General features: G+C 35.6%; 1 protein-coding gene and 1 long non-coding RNA gene across 2 annotated transcripts; both read right to left on the bottom strand.

Moving 5' to 3' along the window:
- Nucleotides 1-448: 448 nt before the first annotated feature.
- On the bottom strand, nt 449-2,375 carry LOC147502434 (F-box protein SKIP23-like). The gene has a single exon (XM_086607250.1). It carries the CDS (start codon nt 2,124-2,126, stop codon nt 687-689), a length of 1,440 nt encoding a protein of 479 aa, XP_086463376.1. The 5' UTR covers nt 2,127-2,375; the 3' UTR covers nt 449-686.
- An 11,559-nt stretch (nt 2,376-13,934) lies between these two features.
- On the bottom strand, nt 13,935-14,416 carry LOC147502435 (uncharacterized). Its single transcript, XR_015220001.1, has 3 exons — nt 14,263-14,416; nt 14,119-14,183; nt 13,935-14,041 (listed from the first exon to the last, which is right to left on the bottom strand). It is a non-coding gene; the product is annotated as an uncharacterized LOC147502435 (long non-coding RNA).
- Between the last annotated feature and the right edge of the window lie 668 nt (nt 14,417-15,084).

Consider the following 15,084-nt stretch of genomic DNA (forward strand, 5'->3'; position numbering starts at 1 on the left):
GCAAATTTGAGAATACAATGCCTGAGAGAATGGAAAATGAAGAGAAGACAAAAATTTCACATCTCCTGGTGTTTATTCACTGTATATCTTTCATTCTCTTGGATTTGCTATACTTCATTTCGTAAACGTAGGTATTTCAACGGCTAAACCTGAATTTCGCACAACCAACCAAACATGTAATGGGTATTCACTCTGACAGACTTTTGAGAGGGAGGTATTTGCAGTTCTGTATATGCCAACCATACATAAAATAAAAAGTTGATTCAAAAGTTAACAATGTCAATCAATGAATGTAACTAGACAGGATACTTTCCTACTTAACATAATTCCCAAGCGAACGCAAACACTATCTACTCTGATCATCTGTCTACTGTCCAGATAAATGTGAATTTCCAAAAAAGAAAAACATGAATACTATTATATGCTAATAAATAAGTAGAGATGGATAGACATAAAATAATCAGTTTTCCATTGAATGAATCAGCAAACCGCACATCCAGTAATACAAATAGTTCAAGTGAATAAATATGCAGAAAGTGTAGACCAACATTACAGCAACAATAAAGAAGACAACTCGCACTAGATTAGGGGGAAAAAAATAACAAACCAATAAATATAAGATATTACACAGGGAAACAAGCAGTCCAGCAGAGAAGGAGCAAAAAGTTGAACTCCAGAAGACTGTGCTACAGGGCCGGTTCAATCCAAATAGGAGGAGGAAGGATCATATCCGACTCCACTGGGTAAAACGGTTCAATGCTCCCATCGTTTATGTTAAAGACTCCCATCTCATGTGGCCAACATCCATCCGATTCTTTCAAATACACTCTCTCGAAATAACCTTCATGGTAATCATCAGTGAAGTAGATACAATCCGGCTTGCACCCGGGAAAATCTGAAGCCAAAAGAGACATGGATGTATTATCACCAAGAAACAGAACACGTCCGTCTAGGCTCTTGACCTCAACCCATTCATCCCGAGTTGAATCCAGTAGCTTAAAAACTTGGAATCCACGGGTGAAATAGGCTAGATCATCCTCAGTCACATGCACATCCCTTAAAACTTGCAGCAAATCTCCAGACGATTCAACAATGTACCTGGACTCTTCAACAAGAGCACTTGGGGAAACTACTGACAGTTTGGGGTGGGGATGATTCGCGTCAAAAGCAAAAATAACACCAACATTATCAACAACATAGAATTGATCTCTATAGTATACAAGATCCCTGAAAGCTCTGTATTTGATATCCAAGGAAGTCCATGCGGTGTCACCGGGCCTCCAGAAAGCCAATACCTTGCGGTCGCCATGGATAGCAGCGACTACATAGTTGGGATTCAGTGACGGATTAGCAGACAAGACTGCCTTGATCATGTAGTGATTATGTAGTGGATCGTTTCCAGTGCGTTGAAAAGTGGACAAAGGGGGGAGATGGATCTCATTATTAACTGACAGGAAGGGATTCAATAGAGAAACATCAAGATTGTCGTGTACTGTTACCAGCCAGCCGTAACTGGAACCATGGCATATCCTGTCCTGGGGAACACGTAAGTGGAAACCGCAAAGCTTATTCGAAGAGATACTGTAGCAACTTCGTGTCTGATCATCACGGTCAAATTCCGTGGGGAGCATGACATAAGGAAGCTGACGGGGTAGACGGTCCCTAAACTTGAGATTTTGGATATAAACGGAATGCCAGGATGTACAGACGGCACTAAAGACAATAAGGTCCCTAACATTGCCAACCAACTTCTCGGCAACTAGAGATGTAAGGTGGTCAGGAAGGTCCAGCCAGTTCACATTTATATCCTTTGGATGAACGAGGAAGACGGGATTATTAATTGAATCACCTCCAACACGAGGTAATTTGACATGGTCAGGAACTGGGAGACCTGTCAAGTTATCATTATGATCAACTAGATGTTGGGCTGTTATACTTATATGGTGTTTATCCTTCTGATAAGTTTGTTGAAACTCGTACAGAGCTAAAGTAATCGAAACTATTAGACACGCACATTTTTTGTCCTCAGAAAACCTAAGGGCTGAACCACTACAGAGGCAGGGTTTTGAAACTGAAAATTCTATAAAGGAATTGCCTTTATCTCCTTGATCTGAATTACAGGCCATTATAATTCTAAGAAAAACTCGGAAATTCAGTAAAAGGACTGGAAGGAAAATGGTCACAATAAATAATAAATTAAGGAAGAATAGAACAGGGCTTTACTAGTACCTCAAACAATTGGGAAGATCAAACTCAAACCAAATAACACGACTTGCCTCCCAATTTTCCCTTGGAATAGTCTTTCTCCTTCTGTAATTCTCTTCAACACTTAAATATATACAGATAAAAAATAAAAAATAGGCATTTCGTTTTCTACTCTGAATGCAATCCTATGACACGGTTTCTTCTAATTAAAGTTTCGGATTCGGAAACCGACATGGAAACACAAATAAATGAAATGGGCTGGGCTGGGCTTTACCTTGTTTGGTTTCACTCGGGTTACACTTTAACCCGTGAGGGGTGATAATTTGGCCCTCAGGCCCTCAACCTGGCCCGAAAAAATGCGCGCACTAATGATTAGCAATCTTATCACATTTGACAGCCCGATTAAACAGTCCATACATAGTCTAAAGTGCCCCTTGTAGGAGTTTCTGCCAAATATATAACTGCATAGTACAAAGGTGTGTAAAGCTCATGAAATAAAATTAAATCTTTACGATAATCTTAATTAACATGATCTAAAATACCTTTGTAATCAATACTTCCGATCCATAAGTGCATACCGACACTCGTGATTAACGTGAACAATTACAGGGCAGATTCAGCACTATTCCCAAATTTTAATTGAAAAAAAATCCATGATAACATACTAATCAATAAACAAAAATAGATAACCCAAACTGATATTTGCCAGTTTCTTCCAGCTTCATTTCTAATTGCATGTCATGTGGCTTTGACACCTGAATTCATTTACACCAGATTATATGCCTTTCACTTACCTACATTGTCGTACCTTTGGTAGTCTAGCAAAAAAATAACACCATCAAAACCCTTGATCCCTATTTACAGAGTAATATTTACTTTGGAAAACTCATATGCCGTTGAGGAGCTACTGACCTGTAAACAGAAGATATTGAGTTGCAAATGCAATCGGTGAAACACTTTTATAAAAATGCTCATAGTATTGAGAACAAAACAAATATATAAATAACGATTAACAAATATATGAATAATCAAAGCTAAAAACTAACCTGCCGACATTGAAACCCAACGAATGTAGAGCTCAAGATATAAAAGAAAATGACATACAATGAATGGTTCCCACAATCACTTTGGTCAACTAATAAAGATAACAAACAACAAAAGTCTTCATCGATTACTTGAGCTTTGGAATCAAAGCAATAGTTTAAACAGATTCAGTGCTTCTAAACCCATGAGTATAATATTTTTAAAATGACTTTACATAAACAGCTGCACCAGTTGCATGGGGACTTGCCATAGATGTCCCAGAGAGCATATTACCTATTATCTCCAAAGATACCTGTAGCTGAAAGTGTTTGTGGTCATACTGAAATAAGGGTATGCAAATACCAGGATGCCGAACCAAATAAGTCTGTCATCGATCTAGTTCAATTCGTTGTGCTAAATATCCGAAACAATATATACCATTTGAAACTGTGTTGAACAAAATGTCATAGTCCACCTAGGTAGTCATAACTCCATTAGTGTTGCAAGCACGAAAACAAAAATAGTAAATGGGCACATGCGTTGCACGTGCTAGACAAAATCTCTGCAAACAATACTGTCCGAAGTACTTCAGACTTTCAGTCACAAATTATTGAAAAATACTAAAATCGGGGAGGAAGATTGCTAGTAATTCTATGGTTTTGGTTGAAATTTATTTATTTATTTTCCTTTAAATTGTACAATCATAACAAACAAATTCAGATAAATGTGGTCAGAGTTTGTGATGTAATGACAATTTATAATTAAACTTGGAAGGAATTTCAAAGAAAACAGAAATAATGAAATTAAGAAATTTGACTTCGAAAGGTAACATAATATTTTTGAACCAAATCAAAACTTGTTACAAAGTGGAATTTATAGGCTGAAGAATATAAAAATGTTATTAAATATCAACTTAGTAGGAAAACAGATAGACATTAATGAGTGTTTATGCCGCATCGAAAGATAGAGCTTTACCGACAGCAACCTCTTCACCAACAAATACATCCTCAAATTGCATTTGTGACTTAGATTCTGTCATAGATATGTTTTATATCCTTGGGCGTTAAAGCATCACATCAGTCTAGTGTTCCCTACAAAAAAAAAAAAAAAAAAAAAAAAAAAAAAAAAAAAAAAAAAAAAAAAAAAAAAAAAATCAACCCCAACATTAACGTGATGTTTACAATTTGATGACCTGTGAGTAGAGGCCGAATTTCTGATGCAATGACTTAAATTGAAAAAAAAAAATTACATGTTCTCCCAAATGATGGATATAAACCTCCACACTATGATGTGGCTCACCCAACAATTTGGGATGCTTCTAAGCAATATCCTTCCACTCGAAGATGTCAAACGGGCAATGTAAGAAGTAGCAAGTGTCTTGTGCTTCAATTCAAATGCAACACCTTCCACCAAACATTTTTGGTGTGTTCACTGAAAAGAGAAAATGTGAATAAGGTCATACTGTAAAACAGGAAAATCTCATACCGCTCTTAGTATGATTTTTTTAAGCCACATTTCTGATCTTCATGTTGCGCATGCACATCTGGTTTAAGTTGTATCTTAATTTATCACCTTTTTAACGAGGAAAAACAACTCAATCACTCGTTTCCATCTTAAATTTAAACCTGAAAATGCATAGCTATTTCGACAATCATATCCTATGAACTTATTTACTCTACAACACTTTTTGTATAGTTTAACTACTTAATTTAATAAATCCTTACATCGGAACTTGAATATATGTCCAACTGTTGAATTCTGAGACAACAACAACAATGGTTCGACCAACTTTTCGCCGTGACCTGTGCTTAAAAAAAAAACAATTAGAACTAAACTTGTTAAAGAGATGAAAATTATTATACTAAGTTACTAACAATCACACCACCTCTAAGAAAATTGATACTTAACATGGTAGATTTCTTTCAATCTTTCATCACTACAAACAAATGTCAAGTGGCACGACCTGCACATAGATAGGACTAAAAAACATTAAAAATTCTCAATAGACAGATAGGAAATATAATATTGTGCCCAACCTCATCTTGTTCATAAGTGAAAGTAACAGGCTGTCCAAAGTATACTGTCACACTTTCAATTCAAGAATTATCGAAAAATACTAAAAATTAGGGGAGGAAAATTGCTAGTATTTCTATGATTTTGGCTGAAATTAACACAGCTAAAATTGTGTACACCACATCATATCAATTTGTGATGTGTAGACCACCACTCGTTCCAATTGATTGGCATACAAACGCTATCATTGGATTTATAGATAAAATCAAATAAAATAATCGATAAACAATTAAAATCAATATCAACATATTAAAATTTTGAAAGTCCTGTTCAATTCAAGTCTTCTTGTGCAATTTACTTGCGCAACTTTTTCTAAGTATGGGGGTACAAATATGGAACTCCTTACCATCACCATTTTTGATAAGTTGACACCTTATTCATGTTGTTGCCCTTGGCTTTCCCAAGTAACCAAACTCAACATATGATAGTAGTTGAGTGGGCCTAAGTGCACAGAATGCCAAGTACACTATTTGAGTTAAGTTCATAGACTTCACAAAAATGGAGAAGACTGGTTTTCTACCAACATCATCCACCTACTCATGTCTTTTAGAAATGCATGCTTCTTCCAGCAATGTTGGTTCTGCTATGAACCTATGAAGCTGTATATAATTTGAAGGCAAATGCAGGATTATGACCAAGTCTAAACACATATACTTCCCTCTTAACAGTCTTAGCTAATAAGAAATTTGTTGATGCAGCTGACTATAATGCAAATCCAGTTAAATGAGTGTTGAAAATATGTACCTAGCTATTTAGGCTCTTAGAAGTTCCACACTACGTACTTGAACTATACATACCATTCTTTTGAAGCCACCATACATTTAATTTCTATACATACCATTCTTTTGAAGCCACTATCTGCATCCGTTTTATTCTAAAGTAGTACTTCTAACTGATAGTAGCAACAGTAGGTAATTCTCATTTTCCTACTTTCTCTATAAATCCATACTGGACATATATAGTATAGGTCTTTTACTAAAGTGGCATGATAGCAGTCGCAAATGTTTCAAGAGTGCCTTGGCTCAAAATAAAAAGAGATCTATTAACATTTCAATGTTTGTACTGATAGAGTTTTTGTTTTGCTAAACAGTAATTATTGATATAGCAAAAGAATAAGTGTTGCAATGAGTGGGACATGGAAAATGCTCAAGGAAGCAGGGGATGCATTATATCAGGTCATTCCCTGTTGCATTCTAAAGAAATAAAGTCTGACACATTCAACTCAATATGAAAGAGTACTATGCTAGTTCAGAGAGAACCTATATAATAATGCGATGACGTCTTGGTTTTCGAAGTCTTGTTAGGAATGTAGCCCGCTTTGCTCCACCTTTGTCTTTCTCTCGTTGTTCAACATCGCACCCTTCCTATGGATATAGAGGCACAGAGCAGGCATACTCCTCACCTGCAAAGGTAAATGCAAATCAAGAAAGATCTGAGAATCTAAGCGGGTAAAAAGCAAGCAGAGACTCAATACTGAGATGGAACATTATCGGGAATAACCGGTGCGGTTATGGTCATATGGAGGAGTGTTAGAAACTCTCGAAGGTGAAATTACTGTAAGCCTACAGGGTTAAGAGGGTATAAAGTCGTGTTGTACCAGGAGATTCAAGCTATACTTCAAGTTCTTAAAGGGGTATTATGTAGCAAAGAAAAGAAATTAAAGCGATTGTGGCCACTGTTAAGAGGGTATAAAGTCTGTGTTGTACCAGGAGATTGAAGTTACACTTCAAGTTTTTAAAGGGGTATTATGCAGCAGCAAAAGAAATTAAAGTGATTGTGGCCACTGACTCACTTATTGGTACTCAAATTCTAACAGGAATTACAAAACCACCTTGGTACTACTTGAATCTCACCAAGGCTGTGTAAGTTCCATTCCTGTTCTTGTTCTAGAGCTGAAAACATCTGAAATGATTTGGAATCGCAATCCAAATCGTAGCAATCACCCCATTGTTCCTGAAAAGAGATGTCCCTATGCCTATATATGTGGCAAATATTCAGTTCCAAAGACGTAAATTTTTCGTCCAATAACTATAACATAAGGCCAAGCTATGGCTTAACTTATATATTCTTTTATTTAAAGAAAGACCATCAGCCCTTTTTTGATAAGTTGACACCTTATTCATGTTGTTGCCTTGGCTTTCCCAAGTAATCAAACTCAACATATGATAGTAGTTGAGTGGGCCTAAGTGCACAGAATGCCAAGTACACTATTTGAGTTAAGTTCATAGACTTCACAAAAATGGAGAAGACTGGCTTTCTACCAACATCATCCACCTAGTCATGTCTTTTAGAAATGCATGCTTCTTTCGGCAATGTTGGTTCTGCTATGAACCTATGAAGCTGTATATAATTCGAAGGCAAATTCAGGTTTATGACCAAGTCTAAACACACATACTTCCCTCTTAACAGGTTTAAGAGGGAACTCTTAATAAGAAATTTGTTGATGCAGCTGCCAAATTTGTACTTGAGATGAAGTCTAGAGGTTATCTTTGTGATGTCAGTGCCAGCGATGTCGTAATGATCAATAATACCAGGTTTAATTTAACATGTTCATCAAACCATTGTTGACACCCTATGAAAACAAAAGCTTGAAGCCGCAGAAAGGCAAAAAAGAAAGTAAAAAATCAAATCTCTCGATGAATTTGTTGCTAAAAACTAAACAATATGTAGTGAAGGCTATCAAACTGGGATGCTTATCGATGCAACTGGAAAAAACAACTCACACTCATAATTGCACATGCATTGAGAGATGAGTTATTCTTTACCAAAAACTCAAAAATACGTGAAACCAGGGCTCTCCTTATGTCACTCATTATGACACTCAATCAAATAATGAGCGACACTTCTTCACAAAGAAAAAATTTCCAACCTATAAATAGAAAACTGACAAAATCTATTAATACATAACAACGTAGAGTATAACACGATGAAAATGATCACGCGTGTTACATGTTTGCACTACCACTCAATTCGAAAGTAGGAACAACCAACCATAAATATGAAACTGGAAGGAATTATTCCGGGAGAAGAGATCGGAGACAGATTGGTAATAGCAAATAACAAATAACAATACTTCAGAAGATCAAACTTAAATTTTGAAGGTGATTAAATGAAAGGATTGGTAATAGAAACACGTACCTATGATTGTTGTTCTCATTTTCACCGTTGGCTCCAAAATCTTGGCCCTGTTTTCCACATAACACGCCCACAAATCTTGGGAGGAAAATCAGTTTAAAAGAAATAAGAGTAACTTTGTGTGCTAGTAAACAAAATGAAAGTGTGATAGTAGTATATAATGATTTCTTGCACCATAGTGCTATACTCCATTGTTCTTCACCACGTTTTGCTGCGCACGCTTTAGGAGAAAAGTTGCATCCAATGATAGATAATGGAAAACCCAAAAAGAGATTAATGGCGAAAGTTCAAAGTGTTGTTGTATAATTTTTTTTTTTTTTGAGAAGAAGAGGAACAGGTTTTAATTGGGAATATCGGCCAAACAGTGCGACTGTTCCGAGAAGTTCATTTTTTTAAGTCTATCCAAAATTTAGGAACAGTCAGAACAAAAATTCTGGAAGCATATCCAAAATTTGTAGCATAAGCATAAATAAAAATTCGTTGAACTAACCTCTTCCATTGAAGTTGCACAATAGTGATTCCGTTGAACATAATAATAAAGGTAGATTAAATGAACCAACATAAATAATTGGAGCCTTGATTAAAGCAAAGAATAAAATAGAAAGAAAGGGAAGTTCGATTATGATAAGTGATTAAGGGCATTAAAAAATAATATGAAAATAAAATCCGGCCGAATTTGAAACAAAAAGTACCTTAAACCAATTTCACATGTTATCATCAGTGGTGGAGATTCATTATTTTGGTACCGAAGAAGATGAACAATTAGAAGAATAAGACGAACAAATTTGGTTAAGCATTTGTTTTTTTATTTGCGGGTAAAGCGCCTGAAGCGGTGTGTTTGTTTCGGGTTATTATTCCGAAACGGTGTCTCTGTTCGCTAAAAATGTCAAGACGTTGAGTTTTATAGTCCTGAGAATGTTTTAAATTACCGATTTACCCTTCGAATGCAAAGTGTAGAAAATTTTGTGGGTGAAATTTTTGGGCACCCCTCTCGACCAAAAGATTGGATTAAAACAAAAAATATGGGAATTAATAAACGGCGGCAAGTTTTCCCATTATATATAAGATAAACAGTCAAGGGGTCTGAACTCTTTTTGCAAAGTTGACTGCAAGGCAATTTTTTGACAGAAGAACACCTGTTGATCACAATGGGTAAAACTAAACATTCTAGCAATTAGATTGCATTGGCAAAGTGTAATTAGATTTAACAATGAGGGAACACCCCAAATCAGAAACTGGCTTGGATATGAATACATCAATATAAAAAAACCTAATAGTTTTTAACAATGATGGAATGCCCCAAATCAGAAAGTCGACTTGGATATAAGTACATCAATGAAAAGAAAAAACAACTGGGAAACAAATTGGTAAGGAAAAGAACTCTAAGAGAAGTGTCAAGACTAACCTGTATCCCATGAGAACCTGACAACTCTTTGTCGAGTTTCTTTAAGTAGATAACGCATGGCAGGAGCTTCCATCAAGTTGCTTGCAAAATTGTGATATTTGAAGGCAAAACCTATACGTTAATGGAAAAAAATCAAGTTCACATTGAAGATGAAAATATCCCAAAATTACGAATCAACCCAAGTCATAGAGATCAGGGCTTAAAACTGGAATTATATATAGATTTATTTTTGAACAAGAAATATATTTCAACAGTGAACATCATATATGCACCCAAAAGAAAATATTGAATAAAGATACAGGCTCCACTATGCACTACACCACCACAACACATTCTGAAAGGACAAAAACATGTACAATCTCTATTCACATATTTGGTATTTCGATACAAATGAACTAACAATGGAGATAGCTTTGACATTCTACCAGACTTTAACATAGTATAACTTGGCATAACAGAAATAAACTAATAATTCTGCAGGCTTTTCTACAACATTTCAGGCATTTCATTTCAACAAATTAGAAAGAATAAATTGACCCAAAATCATAAGCAAATTTGCTTAACCTGTAAAATAATAAACTACACTACAACACAAATAGCTTCCTTGGAGTTAACTAACTTTCCTATAATTATCTAGAACAATAGAAATCGCACATGGCCTCATAGACATGGATGGTTAAAAGGTGCAATAGAATGAGGAAAGGAGAAATAGAAGAATGTATAAATTCCAGTAAAATTAATCGATAAAAATTGAAACACTAATTGTTGCTTCCTTCCCAAGTCCTAACACAAACTATTTTTAACAATTTGTATTGTGAAGTTGAATAAGGAAGATGTACACAATAAGGAGAGAATGAATGGAAAGTACCTAAGTGAGAGGAAACAGAGTAGTCACCTCTTGCCAACGGAGGAAGATAGAGAAAACAATGGATTAAATCATTCAATTAACTTGATAAAGCTTAAATTTCTCAGATTTCTTCTTGGTTACCCATTATCACATACATTAAACCACCTAGATTGAAGGTGCTATGTTCAACTAAATTTGCCATGTCCATTTTTAGTATGATAAGCTAAATAAAAAGTTATCTAATATGGACTATTTTAAGTGCAATGTCTTCTTAAAAGGTTTATCATATTATATCCAACTAAAGTGCAATGTCGTTCTCTTAATCACATAGCATAGCTTCATTCCAGGATTGTCAAGTTATAATACACAGATGTATGAGTATTTAGAATCTTACACATATGCTCGTTGACACATAAGGAAAATGTGTCCATCCTCATCCCGCACAATAATGATAGCTGCGTTCGTTTGTTACTCAACCCCATGGCTCCATTTCAGTCGTTAAGGCACTGGGAAACCACCAATAAAAATGAGCATTGCACCCAAATGCAACCCCAAATGAAGACTTAGTAAGTCACCACTATTGCGAAGCGGTCAAAAAATATTCAACATTCAAGTATGAGTTAATGAAAAGGAAATAAAAAAAAATACTTTAATTCAAAACCATCAAATAAAAAAGATTATGAAAGCAAATCATCAAATTTAGTAAGCGGGAGAGAGGGTTGGAAAGTTTTGAAAAGAAGACATCTCCTAAGGGGCAGGATGGTTTGAATAGTATCAAGTTTTAAGAAGGGAAATATAATGATAGCAGGCAATCGTAGCAAGGTCTAACAACCAGGAGCAACACATATTAGAATTCAAAGCGAACTCGGCTGCTACAGGTGAAATTAGCCCCTTTCATGGTGCAATCATGGCACGTAAATCGTTAGAATGAAAAGTTATAAAATCTAACCTACAAAAGATCGATCAAAAGAATAACAATAATGACCAATGACCACAGCAAGGCCTATATTCAATTTTGGCTACTCCGAACCTTATGAGTAAATACCCATCAATGTATGAACAACAACATATAAAAATTAAAAACAATCAAGTCTCGTGTCACAATATATTAAAATCAAGGCATAAATTGTAACATTCAGCTATCTTTATCAAGCATTGCTTCCTTTATACTAATAACCTGATAGCAAGAAAGGATTAACTGTGTAAATATGCTTCAACAATAATCCAATCAACAGAAAATAAAATAGGAGATAGCTTGCCAGGGCACCTCTGCAAGTGTTAGTGATATTCAAACACCCACATTGCTATCCTAAGTGCACGTAGAAATAGAAACCAACATCTCTTACCTAGGTGAGGATGGGCAAATGTAAGTCCTAATTTGTTTATGCCTCGTTAAGAGCTTTAACTTCCTTGTCAATCCTTGGTTTTGAATCCTACAACTCTTGTTTAAATTAACCTAATAAAGCATTCATGTTTTGCGATGACGCACTCCTGCACTCCTCTCTCCTATTTAGCAAGGCATGAAAGTCAAACAATTTTTCTTGTTCTAGTTGGGAATTTTTTAATCATTCAAGTAAAGGCACCTTTTCATGAATGAGGAAAAAAGTTATCTTAAATATGCCAATTTACATTTATAAATAATAGAAAAAGCTAGGATTCATGGGTGTGCACGTGTGCAACTAAGAAGGCAGACCCATAGATTTTATAACTTTTAAAATTTAGTTTGAGCAATTGCACACTCTTACGCCCCTTCACTATGGCCTTGTTGATGATAAAATTCTTGATGACGACACCCCTAGTTGTTGACATGGGAAACCACACTATTAGGCATCAAAAGGTAAGACGAACTAAGGACGTAAAATGCCAGTCCGTAACGGTTAGGGAAGGTAACCCCTTATGTAGCAACCCAACTGTAGATGGTTGGTTGAGCGAAGCCTCTAAGACCTGTGTTTTCAGAAGGATGCTCCATAGGGAACATCATGACCAAACTCAAAGAAAGGTGAAGTTTGTATCCTCTAGGAGTAGGGGCGTAGGGGATTGTTAGTGATGCTCACATAACGCAATACAAAATGTTCCGTTTAGCAAAGCCTCTAAGACATGTGTTTCCGGAAGGATATTCCATAGGGAACATCATGACCAAATTCAAAGAAAGGTGAAGTTTGTATCCTATAGGAGTAGGGCCATAGGGGAATGCTAGTGACACTTCAGACACACACACCAAGTCAATTTTCCCTAAAACACCTTTAGACACGTAAAACAATTTGTATAATTCAGACACATAACTGGAGCATCCCACAAATACTAAGTTATTCATAAAACACCCAACCGACAGGTAGAAGGACAAAAAATGGAGCATCCCACATAACAATCACGCACATAAATCTTAACTCTCACATTAAAGCTAACATTTTAAAAAAATGGCAGAGAAACAATGGTTACCTTAAGATTCGGTAGCAAGAGCACTAACAACACCCCTATGAGGCTCAGTAGGCAACCCAGGCAGTAAGATAGGCATAGATGCTTATTTGCTCCATCTCCCATAGAAGCCAGCACAGTTTTTTTTGTTTCAATCCATTCTATTAACTTGTTCAACTCTTGAACCTTCAATTTGTGTTATTTAAACAACAAACTCAGCCTTACTTGAGGAATGTATACATATATAAGGAATCGAAAATTAGAATCAGATCCAACCTTAAGAACATCCCCTTCTTCACTATCTTGATTGGTAATATCTTGCCATTCACTAAGCAGCGTACTTTGCTCTAAAACTGCTTTGACCCTTTGCACAAAAAGCGATTATTATATTAGCACAAAGGCTAATTAAAAAAAATCGAACGCGTTGCTCTCATACTTTCTTATGTCAAGATAAGTATTTTTCTGCCTTTTGGGCCTTAAAAGACCAACTTGCGTTATCACGTATAACCCAACCACCCATACTAAGGTTCTACACTCTTAGTGACTCCAATCAACGACAAATTGAAACGAAATATTGAGAACCCCAACATTCCATGTCTCAAAATGTGGACCACTATTCTATTTTTAAAAAAAAACAACGACAACAACAACAACAACAACAACAACAATGATAATATTCCCTACAACAAATGCGCTTCACAATTGAGTAACTTTGCTTCTCTAGTTTGAGCATGAGCATGGAATATCTCTATTATAAGTCCTACCCGGTCTAAAATAGGTTTCCCCCTCTCTGCAATTGCAATTACAATTCTGAAAGTATCAATACCATAGCATCTATATAGGCAGAATTTTACTATAAACAAAAGAGAACTTGCCTCTAGATTACGTTGCCGGACCCCTGAAAGAATGGCGTTTACAAAGACAGCATCAAACTCATCCTGCTAAAACTAAATGGTCCTTGTTTAACTCACCCAAGTCGTGAACTAAAGATGAATCAAAATGAATCCGGTGTTACCTTTGTCTCCTCAGCATCTATATGACATTTAATTGTTTTCACAGTCCCACTTCCAAAGTATGTGCCTAGAACAAACATTAAACAGACATTATATATATTAAAAAAATAAAATTTATTTATTTTTAAAGTAAATATGAGAAGAACCTGAATTAATTGATCTAGCAATTGGATTTTGAACAACGACATGAGCCGGCCTTTCCTTTTCACTAATATCTCCAACAAAGAATCCATCTCGCTGCTCTTCGAGAGAGTTGGCGAGGTTTAAAGCTTCAGAAAGCTTAGCCTTTAAAGCGACATCCGAACGGCGAAGGAGGTTGAACTACAAATAGTTTTTCGGGTCTTTGTTGTAGATAAAATTTGGGTTGGATATTTCATCTGTTTTCTGTTTCAATGAGTGAGATGAAAAAGAGTGGGTTCAAAGTAATCAAATAGAGGACAAATATATTACCTTTTGAAACCGATTTTTTTTTGTTCGCGTGACTTCTAATAATAATCGGCAGTAGAGAGACAATCAGGTATGTTTTTTTTTTTTTTTGTTGTGGCTTTTCAGTTCAAGGAGAGCAAATTATTTGGGATTTGGGAGAAGAAGAAGAGAAAAAGAAAAGAGAGGGTTGGTTTGCTTGAATTTAATTTTGGAATAAAAGGTATTTATTTGGCAATTACTGAAGGGTAAGCCGCGAACAATTGAATAAGGGCATATAGTTGATTTTTGACCTGAATTTACACATACGTCCTTAAGTGACTATGTAATATTAAGGGTATAGATGGTATTAAATTTTGAAATGACAAAGTAGTCTTTCTTAAAGGCATTGAATAATTGATTTTAATATTTTATCAAGGGTATTTGATAGTAGAAAAAAGGTTGGTTCAATTTAAATGTCCATGTTAATTATAGTATACTCTACGAAATAAAAGGTATTTATTTGGCAATTACTGAAGGGTAAGCTGCGAACAATTGAATAAGGG

This window comes from Coptis chinensis, chromosome 4 (genome assembly GCF_015680905.1).
Source record: "Coptis chinensis isolate HL-2020 chromosome 4, ASM1568090v1, whole genome shotgun sequence".
NCBI lineage: Eukaryota > Viridiplantae > Streptophyta > Magnoliopsida > Ranunculales > Ranunculaceae > Coptis > Coptis chinensis.

What these genes read in the sequence shown, in the direction of transcription:
- LOC147502434 (XM_086607250.1), bottom strand. Translation starts at nt 2,126, where the DNA reads ATGGCCTGTAATTCAGATCAAGGAGATAAAGGCAATTCCTTTATAGAA.